We start from the raw sequence: 25,346 nt of genomic DNA on the forward strand, positions 1-25,346 counted from the left end.
GCCCACCTTCCACCCAAATAAGCATTATTGATCCCTTTGGAATGTAACTCCACATGGGCTGAAGTGGAAAATACATATGTTTAAGAGAATAAAAGCTCTCTCATTTGTGTTTATACACATGCACACATACAGATGTATTTCCATACACATATCTATTGTTGGGATGTGCCTAGATGGGCTCTGGAAGGCTGCATCTCTAGCTGCCTTTGGGGAACGAAGTGGAGAAGCAGGAAAGGGACTTGCTTTTCACTGTACATCTTTTGGTATCTTTGGAATTATGAACCATGTGTAGATACTGTCTATTCAAGAACAATAAAAAATTTTCAAAAGACTGCTCTGTGTTTGTTGGAAAAGATACTGGATCCAAGAGACTCGGGTTCTGATCTTGCCTCTGCCACCGGATACATTTGAAGAATAATCAGATTTATTTTCAGTTTTTTTATCCATAAAATGGGTGTAAGAATCACTTCTCTTACCTCCCTCACAGGGCCACCTGAGATCATTTACACAAAAGCATTTTTCAAGGTGTGAACAGCCTTGCACATGGAATACATTATTGTACTATAGTTGGATCATTATGGTCAACTCCTTGCTCCACCCACTCTGGCAGCCTGAGGACCTTGTAAAGAGCCGCATGGCTTTGAGCAAGATAATGGGCGTTTCCAGGTTAGAAAAGAGGTTTGGAGGCTTTTCAGACATCTGCAGACAGAGGGCCGTGGAGCACCAGTGTTACATCTTTTGACAAAGTGTTTGTATTTCCTCTTCCATCACCATCACACACCTACAAAGAGCAGTCTCTCTCTTCTTGAGATTTAAGAACATTCTGGTCAGAAGATGGCCAGAGTGGGGGCAGCTCCTTTCCAACAATCGGAGATAAACATGGTGAGGATGGGAGACACGTGATGGTGGTTGGTGGTGCTGCCAATTGCTGATTTTTGCTTGGGAGAAGGAAGATTCTAGGTGCAGAGAAAGCGCAGCATCTGCAGTATCATGGGGTGGCAAAGTTTAGCAATATCTGCCTCAAGAGTTCTATGACCTCAACTCAGCAAGCACAGCTATTTTAGCCAGAAACAAAGCTTCTCTTAGAGAATGTGTTTTGCAAAAGTAGAACTGGGCCTTGGAAGGAGCCCGAGGGGAATTCTAGTTTCTGAGTCTCAGGATGGAGGGACAAGAGCACAGCCTGGGGATTGGTGGATCTGGAATCCCAGCCCTAATATGCCTCCACAAAGCTAAGTGGCCTTGGCCAGATTCTTTCACTTCCCTGGGCCTCAGTTTCCCCATCTGTAAATGAGGGGCTTGGACTGAATCATCTTTACGATTCCCTCCATATTAAAGATCCTCTAACCTGGGAACTCTGTGTTGGGGAAACACGCTGCCTGCCCTGTGTCTCTATTTGACAGACTTGGGGAGTGTGCTGTGTTTTCTTACCCCCGTCGTTGTATCCGGGGGCCATAGCCGGGAGAGTGGCTGTTCTGAGACATCAACACCCCAGCAGGGGAAAGTGCTCCTGACCTGCCTTTGCACCGGGAAACCTTGGTCCTTGATTCTCACACTGCTCTACTGGAGTTTGGGTAACAGAAAGACCGTGTGTGTGTGTGTGTGTGTGTGTGTGTGTGTATTTATATGTGTGAGTAGGAGGGGCCAGGTAATTGGAAATGTGTACTTATTTTCCTGAATTATACACTTTTCTCCTAGAAACAAGGGGGATTCAATAACAGTTTCAATGTATGAAGCTGAAACGCATTTGTAGCAGCATAGTTTCCTCTAACTGTGGGTTTTCCCTATCGTTTCAGCTCCAACGTGAGTTATGGTTAAGGGTTTCTAGGACTTAGGTTGGGAATATAATGAGCACTTTAATATGGCTACTCTGGAATAACGTTCTATGTTTCAAGCAATTTAGGAACTCTCACTGCACAGTCATGTGTGAGATGGGGCAGCCTGCGTGTCTGTCAACTCTGCCAGGGCACCTAACTCAACCCTGGCCCAGAATCAGCATCAACCAACACTGATTCGATTAAAATGTAATAGAGCGTCCACGGATTGTGGCTTAGTAAGTCTCCCTATGTCTTTGAACAGTAGCGGGACCTTAAGAAGGGAGCTGCTTCTTTGTAGCCAGGGGCTTTGTGTTTCATGCTCTCCAGAATTACAGGAGCTGCTCAGGCATTTCCAAGCCCCTGTCCAGTGATTCTCCTGAGGAACTTGGTTCCAGGGCAGCCATTCGCTGAGAGATGGCTGGAGTATCCTGCAAAGGCTTTCTTGTGTCTGCTTCAGGGATGCTACTCAGCAGGGCAGGCAGCTGGACTCCATGTCACTGTGTCTTAGAAAACTCAGTCCCTGCCACCTTTGCTTGATTCAGTTGTGTGATGGGGCCAGACCAGCGAATTCCTTTGGCCTCGTGTTCACACTTGAGTTGTGCTTTTCTTGGAGTGTTCACTGAGCAGCCCTTGCCAGAGGTGCCTCCTTGCCCTTTTGCTCCTCACACGCCTGCCCACATGATGGGAGGAAACAAGTGGGAGACATGGGAGGAGGTACTGGCACGTCATCAGAAGCTCCAGGTCAAACTCTCTTCATTCTCTTCCCCAGGCGGTTGAAAAAAACACTTTTTTAAAATAAGGCCTATTGTATCAGGAAGACCTGGATGTCTCTGGCTAAGCCAACTCTGGAACATTAGAGAATGTATAAACATGTGCCAGAAACAGAAGTCAAGAGCATTTGATAACTCACCATATGAACACAGGCCCACCTAATTGGGGCCCTGAACCTATACGAGAGTAATGCAGTCTACCAGGGTTGAGTTAGTGCAGGGCCTCTCAACCTCTGCACTGTCGACATTTCAGGCCAGATACTTCTTTCTTGTGGGGTGGGGTCGCTCTCTTGTGTACTGTAAGGTGCTTAGCAGTATCTCTGGTCTTGACCTGCTAGATGACAGTAGCCCCTTCTTCAGTTGTGACAATCAAAACTGTTTCCAGACATTGCCAAATGTCCCCTGGGGGCGAAATCGCCCCTGGTTGAGAATCTCCGAGTTACAGCAGTCCAGGCATTCCTTATGTGTCTCATCCTCCTGGACCTTCAGAGTTCATGCAACATAGATTTTGTTGCACATTACATGAAAAACTAGTTCCCCAGGATGTTCATAGTTCCTGCACAGAAAAAGTGCTCTGTGACTAAATTTGGAGAACTCTGTGTGTCATGGTCCAACATGTTGAGGAAATGCAGCCTGATATATAATAAATCTTTCCTTCATGGAGAGTCAAAATACATTAGGATATTGGAGGCTGTAGAATGTCTGACAGTAAGGAAACCTGTTCAACACTGCCTAACCCAGATTTAGCTTTTTCTTGGCCAAAAATGACTTCAGAGATTCCTCTCTTAAAAGCCAGGCACCCCAAACCATTTGAGCCAAGCTCTCTCAATCCCAAGTCCAAAATTTCCAAGGATAAAACCCATTGGCACAGCATAGATCAACTGTTTCAGGTTTTCCAGACTAATCAATGGTTTCAGGGTCATTTAATTGCCTGCTCCTGTTGCAATTAAGAGATTATATCGCTGGTGGGTGTGTGAGGCATAAGTGTTGTTCCCCGAAGAATGGATGTACCAACCAGACAAAACAGCAGATGCCTAGTTGACAGTACTTTAGTACTGATTTCCTTTCAAAGTTCTTTTTTCTTTCTTTATGCTTTTTTTCTAAATGCCTGAGCAGCTTCATCATCTTGATTCGTGTTCGAATTTCTTGGAAGCTGGTGGCAACTAACCTAAATTGCTGCAAAAGTTACAAGGACATGGAAACATTTTTTAAATTCTGGAATTAAAAGAGACAGTTTGTTTTGTCAATATTTCCACAGACTAGGCCACTGCAGGGGCCACTGCAGCTGGCCAGGGTGAAGTTGGCTGTGGATACAGGTCCAGAGTTTTCACTACGTTGTATTCCAGGTAGTTGCCCCTTTGCTACCGTTTATAGGTTTGCTACCATGAACTGGCAGGTGAAAAATAGTGTTTGAAGAGGTGAAGCAGCCCTGAGCAGACCAGGAGCACCATGATCAGCTTACTCAATTTCTATTCCGAGCAAGGAATGTCATTACTTTAAATACTGTGTTCTGGTTGCTAAGGAAACCAAATAAGTGGGTTGCTAACACAATCTTAGAACTTTCTATGAAGATTAAAGCACTTTGCTCTAGCTAAAGAGCAGATGGGAGAGTCATAGATGGAACCCATATTTCTCACTACGTGGGGGAGGGTTAGGCCAGGGAAAAGATGAAGAGTTTTTCATTCGTGGGAAGAAGATAAAATTTGTAGCTCTTGGCTATTTAACAAATAGTCATTATTTGCTAAATCGATCAAGATAGGGGTTTAAATCTGGTTTCCAGTTCCATTTCCACTACTAATTTTTTTGTTGTCAATGTATTGAAGTCAGTGCAAAGTCTGGGAAGTCAGTTATGGGATAGAAAATAGTTGCGTTTTAGTTGGCCCATTCCTTTTGGTTATTCTTATAAAATATTTTAACTGCATAAAAAGCTCTACACAATTAAAGAAAAGTCATGTTGATTAAAGCACAGCATGGGCTAAAAAAATGCAAAGTGGTCAGTCTTGCTTTGTTACTTTCATAGCCTCTCTACTTTATGCATACCTGCATACCACGCACCTGCGCCACTCTGCTTTCTCCGGCCTCCAGTTCAAATTTTAGCAGGGGTTGGAGCGGTAAGAACTAAGGTGATCGGCTTAATTGCCATGACCCATTCTGGGGACAGGACCCTTCCAGGCCACCTTGAGGGTGCTGGCAGTCTTTGGCTATGGTAGCCTTAGGAAAGTGCCCAGCTCACATCCAACTCATGACCATCCTTGACCAAAAAATGGCCTCCATTTCTCTAAAGAGCCAAGTTATGATTCACCCAGTACATCCCCCGATAGAAGAGGAAATCAAGAACCAGAGATTCCAGGGGCTTGCCCAATATTAGAGAATAGAGAAACAAGAATTCAGGCCTTCCCAAACCCCAGTACTGTCAAAGCATCCAGGCTTGCTTCTGGTGGTGCTCCTCCTATGCATCTGCATGTCTTCTACCCCTGGGCAGAGCTTGGTATGTTTTTTAAAGTGTAAAACCACAATAAATGTATCATCTCTAGAGATAAAAGAACTGGGGGTGGGAATCACATGAGTGTAAAATGTTGGACATCATCTCAATTTTAGAGATTGGCAAACCATTTCTGTAAAGGGCCAGAGAATAAGTTATCTCAGGCTTTGCAGGCCGTATAAATCTCTCACCTCTGCATTGTAGCACTGAAGCAACCATGGACAATATGTAAATAATGTGTGGCTGTGTTCTAACAAAACTTTATTGACAAAAAGAGGCTGCTGGGCAGAGTTGGCCCACAGGCTATAAGGCAATAGTTTGCTTATCACCTTATCTAGAAGATTACATCATTTAATTGGTACACTTTATTAGGAAAAGAGAAAATTAAGAAAATAGTTTTATCTTTCTTGGTCATCATGGTGTTTTGAGTATTTGTAAAATAGGAACACAGTAATTTCTTACCTTTCTAATTACAGATGTTACAGGATTTGTTAGAAGTTCGCCATTTTCCTTACAATGTTGGCTTTAAGAAGGGGGAAGCAAGGAAAAGGAACAATGAGAGGGATGATGACTTCTAATATTTCTGTGATTGAGAAGCCAATATTTTAGAAGTTTTCTTTTTATCCAGAGCTAACAAACATTAACTGCTTTAATTTCAATTCATTACTCCATTCTCAAGCTGAGGGTTTACAAGGGAATGAAATTCTCTAACTCAGTTAAACAGAGAGAAGGCTGAGAAGTGAAGGGTGAAAACAATTACCTGGAGAAATCTGCACAAGGAAGTAGGAACCGCCTTACTCACATCACTCATCTCCTGGTAGATGAGGATGCAACTGACACTGCCTCCAGAGGCCTACCACGGGAATGCTGTGGCTATTATCTGCTCCCTCTGGGTAATTCAAAGCCATGGCTAGATGAAGCACTCATTCCTTCCACAGAAACCTATTACACCAGCCTCTAAAACCATAGCTCACCAGATCACAATTCCATTCTTTGGTTGGTTCCTCAGCAATTACATGAAGAACATCATGCTCAGCCAGAAGCTCCAAATTTCACGCAGCTCATTATCTTATTTGCTCCGATCCTCTGCTTCCAACTGAAACCTTAGATACAGGTACAGCCAGTTTATAGTCGCACAATTATCCAACCCATTTCTGCAAGAGTAAGGGTCACCTTGCTTGCCACATGGTTGCCAAATAATTACTCAAAGTGTCAAAATGGAAGGAGTGGGAAGGGAGAAATACAGAGATTGACACTGGGTCCAGAACTGAAACACCTCCCATTTCCCAAACCATATTTGGCTCTGCAACCACAAGGCTGCCACTGATGCCTAACACATAAGTCAAGTGTAATATTTCATGACAATAACATCAGAAGAACCCAAATTAAGCCAAAAGTACTGACTGAATTGCTAATCTAGAAATTTCACGTGACCTATTCACCATGTCTAAATGTTCTTTCTAAAATGAAATGACACGCATAGGCACGGTTCCCAGTTCTGAGCTTAGACTCAACTAAGCACCTTTAATGGCAAGGCCCATAGTTCACGTTACTTCTCCTTCGCCTTTTCCTGCTTTAAAAAAAGCATTAATATTACATGTAGCTTTTGACTGTTTTCAGGTGTGACGCACACCCTCTTCTGGTCAGTTAGGAGAAAAACTGATCACTATCGGGAAAAAATTAGGGAGTGGTACACGTACTGGTTAAAAAGGAAGTATCTGATAACAACTGATGAGGCATCCTCCTTTTCTTTGTGATCACCAAAAAATTCATTTATGAAAATTAGTATCATTACTATTTTCTGGCAGATTAATGTACTTTTTCAGATTCCCTACATGTCACTGTGACACAGTGACAAGGTCTGGGGCTACTTAGGGAAAGAGCGATGAGGTAAGGCCCAATAACTTCAGTCCCCAAGGCCATCTTCAGTCCTCCTGCTCCACATTCCTGAAGACACCTGAAGGTGAAGGAAGCATGCTTGCTTTGCACACCCTAGGCACTTTGCGCCAAGACATAACAAAGTACAGTGACTGGGGCATGGGCTTTCGCATGGGCTGGGTTAACATCTCCATGACTCTTCCATCATCTGAAAACTGAGAAACAGTAACCAGAATCTACTTCACAGGATTGTTGTAAGGATTAGATGAGTTAATACTGGGAAAAGACAGTGCCCAGCACAGGGGAACTAATATAAAAAGGTGAAGGAATCTACAGAAGCCTTCTCCTAACACCAGGATGGTTTCTGGCTAAATGCCTGGGCCCGTGCCACAGATCACACCGACCACCCCAGATGGAGATTTTTATTCTTAACTCCTTCGTGCCGATTTTAAAGCCTTTTCTGGCAACCCCATGTGACCACCAATCAATACTTGAGCTGGACTCTTTTTTCTGTCTTCCACATGTGGGGAAAGTCATGAACTCTTCAAGTATCTCTTCTGAAAGGACAGATTTCATTTCAATAATCATTTTATTAGTACAGAAGAATCCCCACTAGTATTTACATAGTGCAAAAAAGCTGTTATTACCCCCCAAATGTGATGTAACAATTATCCTTCATAGAGCAAAAGATGAAAATCCCTTCATGTTATAACTCACACTAATTTTGCTAGTTTTTTATTAGAGCATTACAATTAAGACATTAAATTATAAACTTATGTGGTATATTTAGAAATTAAATTATAAAATAATACAAATACTTTCAAGGTGTGATGTGCCAACAAAGTTTAAATTTTTCTCATTAGGATTCAGATTTCAGATTAGGCAAACAGTTTGGTTGATTCTGTGATGTATGTAAAGGTTGGAAGGGATGAGGGAGGAGGAAGATGTCTGTAAATAAATTATTTCACAGAATTTTTTTAAATCAAAAAAAGATAAACATTTTTAAATGGGTTAATGTTCTAACCTGTTGGCCCAACATACAGAAAATACATGACAAGGGTGTTTTTTTAAGCAAACAGCAGCTTTACAAACAGTAATACTTCTTTATACATATATTAAAGTAACAATGTGTTAAGATTGAACAGTTGTATGTTAAAGAGTTGAAAATGAATGTAGCATTCACTACTCATTTGCACATTTCAATTCCCACCCCTCCCTCCTCCCCCAGCTTATTTAGAAATCAGACAAGTACATATTTGGATATTAATTTCTCAGTATTTAAACTATGTAATTCCTTTTGACTAATTCTTTTCGAAATACTGGAATCATATAAAATACCATCTCTGCAAAAACAACCTCCAGTCAAAGCCAGTAAAAACTTCTCAATGTATAACACACATTACTTTTCCATGTTTAGTCAAAAGAAATATATTACATCATTTACAAACATATTTAAACCAAAAATTAAGCTAATATGAACATTTGTCTTTTGAGAAGTAATCTTCACAGCAAACAAACCTACTGAAGCAGAAATCTAACTTTGGAAGTGTAATTCATATTTTAGTTAATATACTTATATACGGAAATAGAAATCTATTATTAATTATTGCCAGTAAAACCACCTCTACACATTAAGAAAAAGAATCACTATGTTTTTTTATTTCTTGTGATGATGAACCTTTACTCTTTCCACTGGATCTCTTTATAGGTCTTCAAAGAGCCAAGCACGCCCACTTCAAAAAATACATAAAAACTTTCCTGATTTTCACAACTCCTCCAAAGTCTGTAATTCAATATTCCAAAATTTAAAGGAAACAAGTTACAAAGACGTGATTAATATTTATTTAAGCATGCTCTCAAAATGGTAACATTGCCTTTACTAATTCTTGGGTTGTCCTCTCGAGGTGACCTGTCTCATAAAAAGGCGATGGTGCCTTGGATTTGCTGGCAGAAGAGGTACTGCATATGCGAGAGCATTTACCGAACATAGAAATAAACACTTCTGAAGTCCATAGCAAAATTAAAAGTTACCAGTGTTCTGAAGATTTCCTCAACTTCTCTTTTGATACAAATGTCAAAAATCTAAAACGACAATTCATGTTCAGAAGAGATATAAAATATAAGAAACCTGTGAAAAGCCATCATCTCAAGGTCAAGAGTTATCTGAATCACTGACATCGAGCAAAGGAAATTTACACCATAAAAAGTATGAAAGTTTTGAAATTCACTTTTAAGACTGTCAGTAGTTCAAAACCTCTATCATTTCTTTAAATCAATGAACACTTCCAAATGTGTAGAGACAGTAAGATCTGCCACATATAAATCCATGAGTACTATTTCAGAGGCTTCATTCCTTACCTGCTGTGTTCCTTTAAGTATTGGATATTTAGTGCCTAGGAAGTCTATACTGGAGAACAGTTTAGACAGGACAGTATAATAATGTCCCCTTTTAGCACAATAATAAAGTTGATTGACTAACATTTTCTACACAGCAATGCTCCTAAACTTTCACAATTCACAAATACTAAATCACCAACCAAGAATCCAATCTCTCCAGTAATTAAATGCCAGCATTATAAAACATCAAAACTAGCACAGTAGTCCCAATGAGTTCAGTAAAGAATCTGCCCAATTCTTCTCTCCTGCCTCTGTGAGGCAAAGCCCTGCCCCAGATAATCAGGGCAGGGAAAATACCCCTTCCTTCTCAGTTGTGTGCCTGCTTATGGAAGCTTGTAAGTGGGAAACTGGCATACACACACACACACACGTGTGCATGTTGGGGGGGGGGGGGGGGGCAGTTGGGGGTGGTGGGGAGTTGGATGGAAGACACAAAAAATACAGTTTGTCATTCTTCCACCATTACATAAACTTGTAAAGTCACTAAAGTCCAGGTGGTGACTGACTAGCAAATAAAACATTTAGCTCATTTATTGTCTCCTAAGCAGGTATACAAACTCCTAGAGAAGGGCAGAGATAAATAATAGTGAATAGAGAATTAATACCTACATATCTGTATACTCTAAATCATCTAATAGTTTCAGCACAATTAGAACAACTTTCTCTTATCTTCTAAAACTTCCTCATCTAAGCCTTGATTATCAGGATACATGTCACAAGTTGTGCAAAGTTCCTTTCCCTGACCTCCTGACAGTAACTACGGTCATTGCTATGTGGAAGGTGCTCAAGGCTAGGTGCAAAATAGGTATCTTTTAAAAGGTGAAACGGTTTTGCACTCAGGACAAGTTTGGATACTCAATCAAATCCATATCTCAAATCAAGAGTCCTGAACCAGAAGCATGCAAGAGAACACACCAGTAGAAGACTTTGTTTCTGAAGAGTTTACATGTAAGTGCAGCAGTCATACAATCGGTTACAGTTATTCACCTGTCAAAATGTGCCTAACTTTTGTAAATAAGTCTATGTACAAGAGCATTCCTGAGGTAAGTAAGAAGCAAATATGAGAGAACCTGGAGGTCCTATCACGGGTGACTGTTCACTATTATAGACAGCATCTATCACTTTCCACAAATGAGGCTAGCTAGCTATAATCTAAGATGGTGGCTCCACTGCTAGCCGAAGTTTTGAAGACTCTGTTTTAGCCCATCCCAACATTAATTAATTACAATAATCAGTGACTTCTGACTAAACATTTGTGGACCACATAAAAGTTGCATCGATTTTTTAACATACAACACTGGTGGACTTAGTTACCCTCAGCCTTTTATTTAGTTTTCTGACTCCACCCCCAGTTCTTTTTTAAAGAAGCCCAAACAACTTTTTGGTCAAATTAGAGTAGAGGAGGTGGAATCCTGAAGCAAACACTGATAACTGCTTCTATCCTGAGAACCTTGTTCTTTAATTTTCAAAATAACTTTAAGTAAGCATTTGAAATTTATTTTCTTTAAGATCTGGTCTTCTTTTTATCATTATTTTTGATTACAAAATAAGCTGAAACAGATCTGAATTTTCCACACAGTTCTTAGAAAGAAAGACACCTGGATGCTAATCAAAAGCTAAGCTACAGATCACAACAAAACAAGTAAAAGCTACAAAAATATTTGTTGGGAATTAAATACGTATATTAAATACTGGACAGTGCAAAATGTTGAGATGAAGCATAAATGGTAATGGCTGCAACCCTTCCACAGCTGGAGATAGAGAGCCGACATTTCCTGAGAGTTACGTAGTTTGGGTTGTGTAATTAGAATCAGAGTGCTCTTTGTTGAGCAAGCTGCAGTTGCTGGACTTCTGCTGCCCAGGACTGGCCTGCTGGTCAGCAGTCCATGCCTCACTGTCCATCCCTGGCTCCAGCACCTCGGGCGTCTCTGCTTCCTCTTCTCCACTTTGCTCTACATTGTCTTCCTCAGAACCATTAAGGGTTTTTCCAAGCTGAAGGGTTTCCATAGTTCTCTGGGTCTCTGAGACCCAAGACTCAATTCGACTATTGAGCTGTACTTCTACAGATATGGGTTCATGAGTGTAATCTTCCTCCTCCTCCTCATCTTCATCATCTTCTTCTTCAAGCATGCCAGGTACAAGAGTGCTGGTGGTGCTGGTGATGGAGGAATTCAAAAGGTCTCGGCAACTGCCATCCAAAGAGCCAGTCTCTGTACTCTGCTGTGAGGCCCATTCCAGGTCATCTGGCTTCACTTCCTCTTTATCACTTGCTGTGGATTTCCCAGCACTTGTAGCTGAGGTAGTACTGCCTGTAGCCACTAATGATGGCTGCTTACCAATAGGGGGTGTGTCAAATGGAAGTTTACTGGGTTTTTCAGAAGTGCTGTGCTTACAGGATACCTCTTTCTCATTTTCTGATGTTTCCAGTCCATCTGAAGTTTCCACCATGTTTCTCCAATTTGTTTCTACAAATATCAAGCAGATTTTTTAAAACGTTCTGGAACACTGTTTCAAAATCATGCAACTCTTTAAAAACCCCCAAATAAGAAAGAACAACAAAATATATAAATTTGTTGGCTTAGAAACTGGAAAAACTACAAATTTAGTTTGTTTAGTACTAGTTTGAGAGAGAGAGAAAGTGTGTGCGCGCACGCTTGTGTGTGTGTGTGTATTTCAGATGGAGTCTTGCTCTTTTAGGCTGGAATGCAGCAGCATGATTTTGGCTCACTGCAGCCTTGACCTCCTAGGCTCAAGCTATCCTCCTATCCTGAGCTCCCCAAATGCTGGGATTACAGGTGAGCCACTGTGCCCAACCTAATTTAAATGTTATAAAGGGAAAATAATTCCCAAAAATGTACATTCAAGATAAAGAAACAGGGAGGTACAAATAAGTATATTAATGCTTCAGAATGCAAGAGCTCTTATACCAATGGGAGCTCACTGGCACTCATAAATAAAATCCATACACTCATGAAAATCAATGAACTGCCTAACTTTTTTGTGGCCTAGAGGTGTACTGGGCTCAAGGACCCACAACCCGAGAGATAGAAGAGCCAAGATGTCCAGCAACAATAGTTCTGATTTCATATGTTTGTACCATGCTCACTCAGCAAGTTATTTAAATTATCTTTTGGCCTGTAATGGGACATGTGTTTCCAATTATAAGCAAAGAATCCATCTATGCATTTCTAACATCTGTGAAAGGTTGTTTTATAACATATATATATAGCTTGGCTTACAAAGTGATTTTGGAAGACAAAAAAAGTATTATATACTAGAGTGGTGACAAACTAAATTATTTCTCATGATAGGAAATCAGTTGAAGGCAAAAAACATACCAATAATCAGTAAAGATCTCTCACCCTTCAATTTTTTCAGTTTTTTTTAAAAATAAAAATTCTATCATATTGACATTACAGCTACTATTTGCAGTTCATAGGTGTCAGTTGTAGCAAACCTATTCACACTAATATGTTCACTATGGTTACCATCTATGGACGATATATTGATACAGAGCGTATTTTGGGCACTTCAAGTCAGGATACATTGTCTGGGAAAAAATTTCTTTCCTGAAGCTTCTTTAGCATAGAATGAGTCCTTTCCACTCTAATTTCTACCTCATGAAAAAACAAAGAAAGAAAGAAACAAACAACACCTCCTTCTATATTCTCATTCTCAGCTAATGACATTATCATTTACACGATCTCAAAGCAGAAGAAACCTTATAGTAACCCTTGGTTCTACTTTTCTCTCCTATTAATATTATATCCCTTTAGTCCACTGAATTCACCACTATACCATGACACTGGTAGCTCAAAAACTACTAAATCTGTTTACTACTGCCTTAGCTCAGGCCTTCTTTTTCTTGCTGTTCATTTGTAGTATCTTCCTAACCAGTTTTGTGAATTGATTATATCATTGTCTAACTGGCTTTTTATCACCCTAGGATAGAATCCAAAATCCTTGGCGTGGCACAGCAAAGGCCTCCATGATCTGGCCCTTATCTATCATTCTGGTCCTATTTCATTCTGACCCTGAACCATGGGCCACACGCTCCCTGCTCAGTGTCATTTAAATTCTCACTGTTCCCTAAAGTTGCAACATAAGCTATACTCTTTCTGTAGATGTGTTTTCCTCCTTTCCCCTTCAGACTCCCATTCATCTTAAACTACTCTTAAATGTTAGTTCCTTCATGAAGTTTTTCCTGGCTCCTGAGACAGGCAATCGCTAACCTGAACTCCCACAGCACTTTTTACATATACAGTCAAAAGCTCTCGTTTTGTGTTTGCTGTTTCACCTTCCTCATCCCTCCTCACTTCCACTCCAGCTCATCTCTGTGTCCCTATGACTGGCATATAGTAAGTGCTAGAAAAAAAAAACAAAAAAACCAACCAAACAAAAAGTCTAGTAAGTGAAAATGTTCCTACATATATTTAATTACATATTAAAAAAAACTCCGAAAGGCATAAAATGTTTTAAAATTTTAGATGCACATTAACATTTCCTTTCAACAGTTTTTTTTCTAAAGAGAAATCCAAGACCCCGAGATTAACTGATAACACCTAAAACCTTTAGGCAGAATATAGAAAAACCAAGGCTTCAATCTTTGAACACTTTGAATCTGGTGCTTTCTGAAAACATCACCTCCATCTCTGAGACCTTCTTTTTATACTACCTGTGTTTATTTGTGCCCGTATGAATACCATTTGTTACTCTGTCATCTGTCCAAACCCACAGCTTTATAGGTTTCTCTTATGGCTTGCCTTTGAGATGTGGCATTTCACTATATAGAGAGGATCGCGCTCATTTACAATGTTAGCACTTTCCCTTTATCTTCTTAATTTTCAACTAGTATCACTCCTGCAAAAGAAACATGGCTGCCTCTAAACCAGTATCACCTGTCCCTGGCCAATAGTTTCCTAAGGGCCCACAACAACTTATAAATTGCCTCTGCTCTGAAGCTTTATTGAAAGCATTCCAAACATCTAACTACAATCACAGACAGGGAGGCCAGGAAGGGGAGTATGGGAAGAAAATGAGGACTCACTCTTTTTACATGTTAAATTTTAGGTGGCAACAAGCTATTTGATAACCTCCCAGAGAAAAGAAAAAAAGAACGAACAAAGAGTCAAATGAAAGAAGGTGGCTATACTATTTAAATTTTAAGAAAAGAAGAACAAAGAAAGTTACATAGGGAAAACAAATCATAAACTAAACCAAGAAAGAGAATTAAAGAGCTCAAAGTTTTATAGACTATAAGGCAAAGAAACGACTGAGATGTAGACTTCAATAAACAAATGTTAAACATTAAGTACTATTTTTTAGTCTGTATCTCTTTTTGATTACAATCAGACTTTACTTAAGGCAAATATCATGTCTAGGTTTTACAAGCTTAGAGTGAATAACATTCAGGTCTGTAGTTTACTTAGTAAATACAATATTAAAATTTTTTTTAAAATTTTTTTCTTTTTAAGATTAGTGCAGTAGTGAGAAGCGGGGAAAGAGCAGAACAAAGGAGATCAATCTATAACTGACTGTGAACAAATTAGATAATTCACTACCTTCAGACCAGCCCTTAGGAAATATAAAATTTTAGTAACTGAGCATAAAGTATTGGAATAAAACTTCCTAGTGTTTACTTAGTGACAGGTCACAAGTACGGTGTGTTTTGATTTTTAAAGCCCCCGCGGCTTTTTTAAAAATTTGGAACTGTGATTAAATTCCAGTGTCTCATAAGAAGTCTCAGTCCCAAATATTCTCCTGATTTTTAATGAACATGTTTAATGCAATGTTTTAAACCAAATTTCGAGCAACATTTGACTAGTCAAGAATAAAGATAGAAATAAAAGGCAGAATAGAAATCATCTCATAGTTTAGGTCATTTAAAATAGTATTCAACAACTTACCATATTCCTTTTCATTTACTTCAGAGATGGGTTCAGAAATGACACTGCAGAAAGAAATGGCACTTGCTGCAGAGGGGTTCCGAGAATGTCCCATGTGGTGTGGCACCTTCTTCACATTCTTCAAGGCTTCCTCAGCCTGCTCCTGTTCCATTGCTGCAACCATATCTTTATATGCTTTCCTGGCTTCCTCAGTGAGTTCTACTAACTTATTAAACAGGCTCTGAAAAGAAAGAGTATTTTGATTAATCCATTTTTGTTATACTTTTTATTCCTATTATGGATAATAAATATCTCTACTGTTTGTTTCAGGGTCAGACATACTTTCAATGGGGATAAAATCCAAATGGTATGCAAACCACAGAACCTTATGAAATTACTCTATAACTTACATTTACTGTTTAATTCTCACAAGTCTGAGGAAATTTCTTGATTCCAACACTAGCCACTAAATGTGATGTATTAAAATTCTTACAACATTCAACAAGTGCACTCTTCCTTTAGTGTCTGCCACTACAGAGGGTACAAAGATGACTGAACATCAACTCTACTCTCAAGGAACCTTCTATGTGGCTGGAAAAATATGGTAAGAGACACCTATAATCCAAGGCATAATACCTTAAATGCCTTGAGAGGTGTAAAGTGTTACAGCTTTTAGATGAGACATCAACTCTAAACTGCTGGGCATCACTGAGGAAGTCATGAAGGGAAGATGACATCAGCATTGGCCTGGAAAACGGTACAATTTTGAGGGGTGAAATCAGGGCCTTCAAAGCCAAATATGCAAAATCATTAATAAAGCTACAGACATAAGAAAAGTATAAGGCTTGTTAGGGGAGCAGTAAAGAATCTTATCTGGGTTACAATATAAGGGAATGAGTGTATTCTGAGTGATGTTCAGGAATGTAGAAGGAGATGGCAATCTCTATAGGAATTAAATTTTCCTGTATTGTTTATTTTTTGGAAGAACTAGATGACAAAAGTAAGCTGGTGATAATATGGATAGCTAGGACCTTGAAGATGATGAAAAGATAACACAAGATAGAAAAGCATGACTACTGGGCCAAATGCAAATTAGAATATAGAGCTTGGAAGTAGAATATGGAGCTAAAAAAACCAGAAGTTCTTTCATTGCTGAAACAAAAATAGGAACAAAATAAATAATTTCCGTGAAGTGGTAGGTACACTGAGCATACTCACATTTAATGAGATGGCAAAATTCAGCTGGGCATAGTGGCTCACGCCTGTAATCCCAGCACTTTGGAAGGCCGAGGTGGGTGGATCACCTGAAGATAGGAGTTCGAGACCAGCCCTGACCAACAAAGAGAAACCCTATCTCTACTAAAACTACAAAATTAGCCAGGCATGGTGGTGCATGCCTGTAATCCCAGCTACTCGGGAGGCTGAGGCAGGAGAATCACTTGAACCCAGGAGGCAGAGGTTGCGGTGAGCCGAGATCATGCCATTGCACTCCAGCCTGGGCAACAAGAGTGAAACTCCACCTCAAAAAAAATTAATAATAATAAGATGGCAAAATTCATATAGCATTAAAGTTGTACTTCAATAACTATGATACCTAATGATGTCCAAAGATTTAAGTTTCCACAGCCACCAGAAGGCCAATCTATATGACTTTTAGTTATGCCATAATTCTACAGCATCCCACTCCTGTTAAATGACCAATTTAGTATCACAATGCAACATACAACATTAAGTAAAGAATTTCAAATAATTAAACATAACCTGGACATTTTTGAGAATCTGTTTAATTTTATAGTAAGTATAAACCTTGAGATGAAAGCATGGCAAAAAGTGCTACATTGCTGTAGAATAATACGTCTCTGAAAATTCATCTCAAGACGGAAAAATATAAGTAGCCTCCTTTATCCAGCTCCACTTTAAACTGTTTAAAATAGCAGGTATAATATAGGATGCTGCTAATTGTATTAATTTTGAAGAGTGGTGGGTGTTACCTACTGGTAGTGTAAAAAAATATATTCAGGATTTATTATTTTTAAAAAGGAAGACAGATTCTGTTAAAAAAAAATGACAGCCCCTATGTGGTTACATGTAACAGGCTTGACAAATATTTGCAGTGTTTAATAAACCATGCATTGAAGTGAAAACAGTAAAAAGAAAACATGCAAATGGATATGTGAGTTTAACATTGGTTTTACAATATAAAAAAAGAAAGAAATTGTTAGGAATAAAAGAATATAAGGAAAGAGAAGAAAAACTGAAGAGAGATGCTAAGATCAAGGAATAAAAGCCTTGAATGTGAGGGTAAAGACTGGAAGCTTAATTCAAAGATTAGTTCTATAAGATGGTAAAAGTAACAGGTGCACTACCATTCACTGTGAATAGACATACTTGATAATATACCAAGCTGGTCTGGAACTCCTGGGGTCAAGCGCTCCTCCCACCTCAGCCTCCCAAGTGACTGGGCTAACAGGCAAGAAATTCTCACATATAGTCTAGCATAGTGGGCAGATATACATCTATCTCACAATTTCATTCAACAAACATTTATTGCCTGCTTATACTCAAGCAATGTGAAAGGTGTCAGGAATATAAAGACAAAGGAAGGGGGCTGTCACCAAGGAATTCACAGTTAAAGGGAAAGAAACATACATAACCTACAGCAAGGCAGTGTGTTATGCTAAACGTGACAAAAGCATGGGCTATTGTGGGAGCACAAATATTATTTATATGCTCATAGAGCAGGTGGGTAGAGAATTTCATGGGTGGTGGGAAAGAAACAGAATGGACAGGGGAATGTAGGATATGCAAACATGGTGACTGGATAGACACACAAAAATAGTGTGGTTGGCAAAAACAGTCTGTCAATGATATCACAAAGTACTTTAGAATCACCTTCGTAAAAAAACAGTCTTAAACACTACAGTTGATGAGCATTATGCTAAATTAATAACCATTATATTATCAGCTCCTATAGATAAAGATCAATATTAGCAGATTGCCAGAGAGATGATGGTTGATAGTATCATGGGTACAACTATTGTGACAATTGGTTTAGAAATTCCATTTTCTAAAGGAAAATCCCTTCCAATTAAAGGATTCTTTTGTCTCCTGATTCCTAGTAGCACAAAATATACCCATCTAGAGACTGAAGAAATTACATTACATAATATCAGATATCTTTAACCAGCAGTAAAATAAATTACCAAGTACTATGCAGTTGAGCCCGGAAGAAAAAACCACTTTGGCAGAAATAGGAACTAAAACCTTTTCAAAATGCTTTAGGATTCATCTACATAAATCTTTTCCACCACTAAAAAAGGAAATGTAATACTCAAAAAATTTCCACTCATTCTTTGAGGGTTGTCAACTCACTCCTTCAAATGCTTAAACATAACACTGGCATATGTCAATTGAAAAATGTGCTATCTGGGGGATGTATGTGCTGGAGAGCAAGAGTGTGTGTCTTCTAAATTCTTACCTCAGCACCAAAGTAGTTGAAGATTCCCACTACGCTAACAGGAACCAGCTTGTTCACACAGCGTCCTAGTGCTTTCCTTCCAAGGGCAAACACAAAAGGAATTTCTTGTTCCCGTGCCATGGCTATAACATTATAGAGGGCCTCATCAAGACCACCTGAGAAAATCAACACACAGAAAGGCTTTTAGTTGTTGCCTACATGGAGCTAATTGCACACCCGACAGCTAAAGCATAAAACATTGCAGCAAAGAATTCTATGAACGCTTGTAGCACTTACGCTGTTACACACATTATCCTATTTGATTTTATACTACATATGGAAGTATATATGTATTTTCTTTCTCCCCTATTAAATTCCAAATTCCCTCAAATCCAGTGTTTTTCTTTCTCCATAGGGATTAGCATAGCAGCAATCAAACTGCAATTCAGCAAATATTTATTATAAAGAAATTAATTCAAATTGTTAATGGCTGACTCGCAAATCTTTCAGTTCAAGAAAAGATCTCTCACAATGCAATGAGATCGATTATACATTACTGGTCTCACTGATATTCCTCGCCATGCATATGCCTACTACTTCTACCTGCTTTGTCTACTATGGTCACCTAAAGTTGCCCATCAAAAAGGACAAATAAGGATGCATGATGTAGTTCAAAGTACTTGTGTGCTGGTTTGCATAAGTGCCTCTAAATGAAACTGCTGCTGAGAGACAAATCACCACCATAAAATTTTAAAAGCAGAATATATTTGCCAAAGAAATGCATTCTGGATAGACCTCCATCTGATCACAACAGAAGGGACAGTTGGTGGGCCAAACTGAAATCTTCCACTGGTATTCATACATGAGGATTTTATTTACAATCCAGTCTCAATTCTACTACTTAATTTCAGGTATTGAAAGACTGCATTTTCTTTTCTCATGCTCCAATATTCTGCTTTATACCTAAACTCTGATGAGAAAGACATATGGCTTCCACTTTATATTCACTGAATATCCTACAGCTATACTATCAAAATACTTCAAAAGCAAAAAGCGCATACCTTTTGACTGGATTTTTTCACAGTTTGGAGAAATTATAACACACTTGATCTTGTTTAACTTCATATGTTTGGTAACTTCTCTTAGACCCATAACGAGTCGTCTCCTTGCTTTTGCTCTCACAGGATCTTTTTGGTAGATGCGTTCCTGGAAACTGACAAGCTCTTGGAGAAGAAGAGTCACACATTCATCAATCTCTTTACAAAGAACCTGATTACAATACCTGTAAAGAAAACCAAAATGGGTAACTCCATCCTAATTTTTCCCCTATAGTTATAAAACTACCTTAAGGAAATATCTCTAAGAGAAAATATATCTGGCAAGAAGTTTTCATGAAAAGTCTTTTAAAGAAGTGTTTAAAACTTCTTAAATTCTTCAGTCAATTACAAAAACAGAAGGGTGATACAGATATTCCTTGTTTCTGCATTTCAAATAGGCAGACTTGATTCCGAAATTTTTTTTAAGTATTCAATAAATGCTTGCTTTTATTATGACACTGGTTTTATTCATCACTTTATCCCCATCACCTAGAAAAAGGCACATACTAAGCACTTAAAAATATCTGATAAATCAACAAATATATTTGTTGTCTTCCATGTTGTATTCTTTTTTTTTTTTTTTTTTAATTATCCTTTAAGTTCTGGGATACACGTGCAGAATATGCAGGTTTGTTACATAGGTATACACGTGTCATGGTGGTTTGCTGCATCCATCAACCTGTCATCTACATTAGGTATTTATCCTAATGCTATCCCTCTCCACCCCCCACCCCGACAGGCCCCAGTGTGTGATGTTCCCCTCCCCGTGTCCATGTGTTCTAATTGTTCAACTCCCACTTACGAGTGAAAACATGCAGTGTTTGGTTTTCTGTTCCTGTGTTAGTTTGCTGAGAATCATGGTTTCCAGCTTCATCCATGTCCCTGCAAAGAACATGAACTCATCCTTTTTTATGGCTGTATAGTATTCCATGGTGTGTATGTGCCACATTTTCTTTATCCAGTCTATCACTGATGGGCATTTGGGTTGGTTCCAAGTCTTTGCTATTGTGAATAGTGCTGCAATAAACATACGTGTGCATGTGTCTTTATAGCAGAGTGATTTAGAATCCTTTGGGTATAGACCCAGTAATGCGATTGCTGGGTCAAATGGTATTTCTGATTCTAGATCCTTGAGGAATCGACACAGTCTTCCACAATGGTTGAACTAATTTACACTCATACCAACTGTGTAAAAGCATTCCTATTTCTCTGCATCCTCTCTAGTGTCTGTTGTTTCCTGACTTTTTAATGACTGCCATTCTAACTGGCATGAGATGGTATCTCATGGTGGTTTTGACTTGCATTTCTCTAATGACCAATGATGATGAGTTTTCATGTTTCTTGGCCGCATAAATGTCTTCTTTTGAGAAGTGTCTGTTCATATCCTTTGCCCACTTTTTGATGGGGTTTTTTTTCTTGTAAATTTGTTTAAGTTCTTTGTAGATTCTAATATTAGCCCTTTGTCAGATGGATAGATTGCAAAAATTTTCTCCCATTCTGTAGGCTGCCTGTTCACTCTGATGGTAGTTTCTTTTGCTGTGCAGAAGCTCTTCAGTTTAACTAGATCCCATTTGTCAATTTTGGCTTTTGTTGCCATTACTTTTGGTGTTTTAGTCATGCAGTCTTTGCCCATGCCTATGTCCTGAATGCTACTGCCTAGGTTTTCTTCCAGGTTTTTTATGGTTTTAGGTTTTATGTTTAAGCCATTACTCCATTTTGAGTTAACTTTTGTATAAGGTGTAAGAAAGGGGTCCCGTTTTAGTTTTCTGCATATGGCTAGCCAGTTTTCCCAACAGCATTTATTAAATAGGGAATCCTTTCCCCATTGCTTGTTTTTGTCAGGTTTGTCAAAGATCAGAAGGTGGTAGATGTGTGGAGTTACTTCTGAGGCCTCTGTTCTGTTCCATTGGTCTATGTATCTGTTTTGGTACCAGTACCATGCTGTTTTGGTTACTGTAGCCTTGTAGTAAAGTTTGAAGTCAGGTAGTGTGATGCCTCCAGCTTCGTTCTTTTTGTTTAGGGTTGTCTTGGCTATATGGACTCTTTTTTGGTTCCATATGAAGTTTAAAGTAGTTTTTTCTAATTCTGTCAATAAAGTCTATGGTAGCTTGATGGGGGTAGCACTGAATCTATAAATTACTTTGGGCAGTATGGTCATTTTCACAATACTGATTCTTCCTATCCATGAGTATGGAATGTTTTTCCATTTGTTTGTGTCCTCTCATTTCCTTGAGCAGTGGTTTGTAGTTCTCCTTGAAGAGGTCCTTCACATCCCTTGTTAAGTTGGATTCCTAGGTATTTTATTCTCTTTGTAGCAACTGTGAATGGGAGTTTTCACTCATGATTTGGCTCTCCGTTTGTCTATTATTGGTGTATAGGAATGCTTGTGATTTTTGCACATTGATTTTGTATCCTGAGACTTTGCTGAAGTCGCTTATCAGCTTAAGGAGATTTGGGGCTGAGACGATGGGGTTTTCTAAATATACAATCATGTCATCTGCAAACAGGGACAATTCAACTTCCTCTCTTCCTATTTGAATACACTTTATTTCTTTCTCTTGCCTGATTGCCCTGGCCAGAACTTCCAACACTATGTTGAATAGGAGTGGTGAGAGAGAGGGCATCCTTGTCTTGTGTTGGTTTTCAAAGGGAATGCTTCCAGCTTTTGCCCATTCAGTATGATATTGGCTGTAGGTTTGTCACAAATAGCTCTTATTATTTTGAGATACATTCCATCAATACCTAGTTTTTTGAGAGTTTTTAGCATGAAGGGCTGTTGAATTTTATTGAGGGGCTTTTCTGCATCTATTGAGATAATCATGTGAGTTTTATCATTGGATCTCTTTATGTGATGGATTATGTTTATTGATTTGCATATGGTGGACCAGCCTTGCATTGAAGGGATGAAGCCGACTTGATCGTGGTGGATAAGCTTTTTGATGTGCTGCTGCATTTGTTTTGCCAGTATTTTATTGAGGATTTTTGCATCGATGTTCATCAGGGATATTGGCCTGAAATTTTCTTTTTCTGTTGTGTGTCTGCCAGGTCTTGGTATCAGGATGAAGTAGGCCTCATAAAATGAGTTAGGGAGGAGTTCCTCTTTTTCTATTGTTTGGAATAGTTTCAGAAGGAATGGTACCAGCTCCTCTTTGTAACTCTGGTAGAATTCAGCTGTGAATCTATCCAGTTCTGGGTTTTTGGCTGGTAGGCTATTAATTACTGCCTCAATTTCAGAACTTGTTATTGCTCTATTCAGGGATTCGACTTCTTCCTGGTTTAGTCTTGGGAGGGTGTATGTGTCCAGGAAATTATCCATTTCTTCTAGATTTTCTAGTTTATTTGCATAGAGGTGTTTATAGTATTCTCTGATGGTAGTTTGTATTTCTATGGAATCAGTGGTGATATCCCCTTTATCATTTTTTATTGTGTCTATTTGATTCTTCTCTCTTTTCTATTAGTCTGGCTAGTGGTCTATTTTGTTAACCTTTTCAAAAAACCAGCTCCTAGATTCACTGATTGTTTGAAGGGTTTTTTTTGTGTCTCTGTCTCCTTTAGTTCTGCTCTGATCTCAGTTATTTCTTCTCTTCTGCTAGTTTTTCAATTTGTTTGCTCTTGCTTCTCTAGTTCTTTTAATTGTGACGTTAGGGTGTTGATCTGAGATCTTTCCCACTTTCTCCTGTGGGGATTTAGTGCTATAAATTTTCCTCTAAACACTGCTTTAGCTGTGTCCCAGAGATTCTAGTACATTGTGTCTTTGTTCTCATTGGTTTCAAAGAACTTATTTATCTCTGCCTTAATTTCGTTATTTACCCAGTAGTCATTCAGGAACATGTTGTTCAATTTCCATGTAGTTGTGCAGTTTTGAGTGAGTTTCTTAATCCTGAGTTCTAATTTGACTGCACTTGTTTTGAGAGACTGTTTTTTATGATTTCCATTCTTTTGCATTTGCTGAGGAAGGTTTTACATTCCAATTATGTGGTCAATTTTAGAATAAGTGCGATGTGGTGCTGAGAAGAATGTATAATTTGTGATTTGGGGTGGAGAGTTACGTAGACGTCTAATAGGTCCGCTTGGTCCAGAGCTGAGTTCAAGTCTTAAATATCCTTATTAATTTTCTGTCTTGTTGATCTGTCTAATATTGACAGTGGGGTATTAAAGTCTCCCACTATTGGCTGGGTGCAGTGGCTCACGCCTGTAATCCCAGCACTTTGGGAGACCAAGGTGGGTGGATCACCTGAGGTCAGAACACTAAGACCAGCCTGGCCAACATGGCGAAACCCTGTCTCTACTAAAAATACAAAAATTAGCCAGGCGTGGTGGCATGGGCCTGTAGTCCCAGCTATTCAGGAGGCTGAGGCAGGAGAATCGCTTGAACTCGGGAGGTGGAGGTTGCAATGAGCTGAGATAGTGCCACTGCACTCCAGCCTGGGTGACAGAGCAAGACTCCATCTCAAAAAAAAAAGTCTCCCACTATTGTTGTGTGGGAGTCTAAGTCTCTTTGTAGGTCTCTAAGAACTTGCTTTATGAATCTGGGTGCTCTTGTATTGGGTGCATATATATTTGGGATAGTTAGCTCATCTTGATGCACTGATCCTTTACCATTATGTAATGCCCTTCTTTGTCTCTTTTGATCTTATTTGTTTAAAGTCTGTTTTATCAGAGAGGAGGATTACAACCCTTGCTTTTTTTTTTTTTTTTTTTTTTGCTTTCCATTTGCTTGGTAAATATTCCTCCATCCTTTTATTTTGAGCCTATGTGTGTCTTTGCATGTGAGATGGGTCTCCTGAATACAGGACACTAATGGCTCTTGACTCTTTATCCAATTTGACAGTCCATGTCTTTTAATTGGGGCATTTAGCCCATTTACATTTACAGTTAATATTGTTATGTGTGAATCTGATCCTGTCATTATGATGCTAGCTGGTTATTTTGCCCCTTAGTTGATGCAGTTTCTTCATAGTGTCGATGGTCTACAATTTAGTATGTTTTTACAGTGGCTGGTACTGGTTTTTCCTTTCCATATTTAGTGCTTCCTTCAGCAGCTCTTGTAAGGGAGGCCTGGTGGTGACAAAATCTCTCAGCATTTACTTGTCTGTATAGGATTTTATTTCTCCTTTGTTTATGAAGCTCAGTTTGGCTGAATTTGAAATTCTGGGTTGAAAATTCTTTTCTTTTAAGAATGTTGAATATTGGTCCCACTCTGGCTTGTAGGGTTTCTGCAGAGAGATCTGCTGTTAGTCTGCTGGGTTTCCCTTTGTGGGTAACCCGGCCTTTCTCTCTGGCTGCCCTTAACATTTTTTCCTTCATTTCAACCTTGGTGAATCTGATGCTTTGTGTCTTGGGCTTATTATTCTCGAGGAGTATCTTTGTGGTGTTCTCTGTATTTCCTGAATTTGAATGTTGGCCTGTCATGCTAGGTTGGGGAAGTTCTGGATAATATCCTGAAGAGTGTTTTCCAACTTGGTTCCATTCTCCTCGTCACTTTCAAGTACACCAATCTAACGTAGGTTTGGCCTTTTCATATATTTCATATTTCTTGGAGGCTTTGTTCGTTCCTTTTCATTCT

At 39.1% G+C, this 25,346-nt stretch overlaps 1 protein-coding gene across 2 annotated transcripts in view; it reads right to left on the minus strand.

Annotated features, from left to right (window-relative positions):
- Window positions 1-7,514: 7,514 nt before the first annotated feature.
- Window positions 7,515-25,346, minus strand: part of LOC116272732 (selenocysteine insertion sequence-binding protein 2-like) — a 44,969-nt gene continuing 27,137 nt past the window's right edge. For both annotated transcript variants that reach the window (XM_031661506.1, XM_031661505.1), the window contains 4 exons: window positions 19,745-19,965; window positions 18,705-18,859; window positions 15,248-15,467; window positions 7,515-11,806 (listed from right to left, as the gene is read on the minus strand). In XM_031661506.1, the coding sequence (XP_031517366.1) occupies window positions 11,124-11,806; window positions 15,248-15,467; window positions 18,705-18,859; window positions 19,745-19,965 (1,279 nt within the window). In that variant the 3' untranslated portion in view covers window positions 7,515-11,123. The remainder of the gene's footprint in view (window positions 11,807-15,247; window positions 15,468-18,704; window positions 18,860-19,744; window positions 19,966-25,346) is intronic.

This window comes from Papio anubis, unplaced genomic scaffold (genome assembly GCF_008728515.1).
Source record: "Papio anubis isolate 15944 unplaced genomic scaffold, Panubis1.0 scaffold177, whole genome shotgun sequence".
Classification (NCBI taxonomy): domain Eukaryota; kingdom Metazoa; phylum Chordata; class Mammalia; order Primates; family Cercopithecidae; genus Papio; species Papio anubis.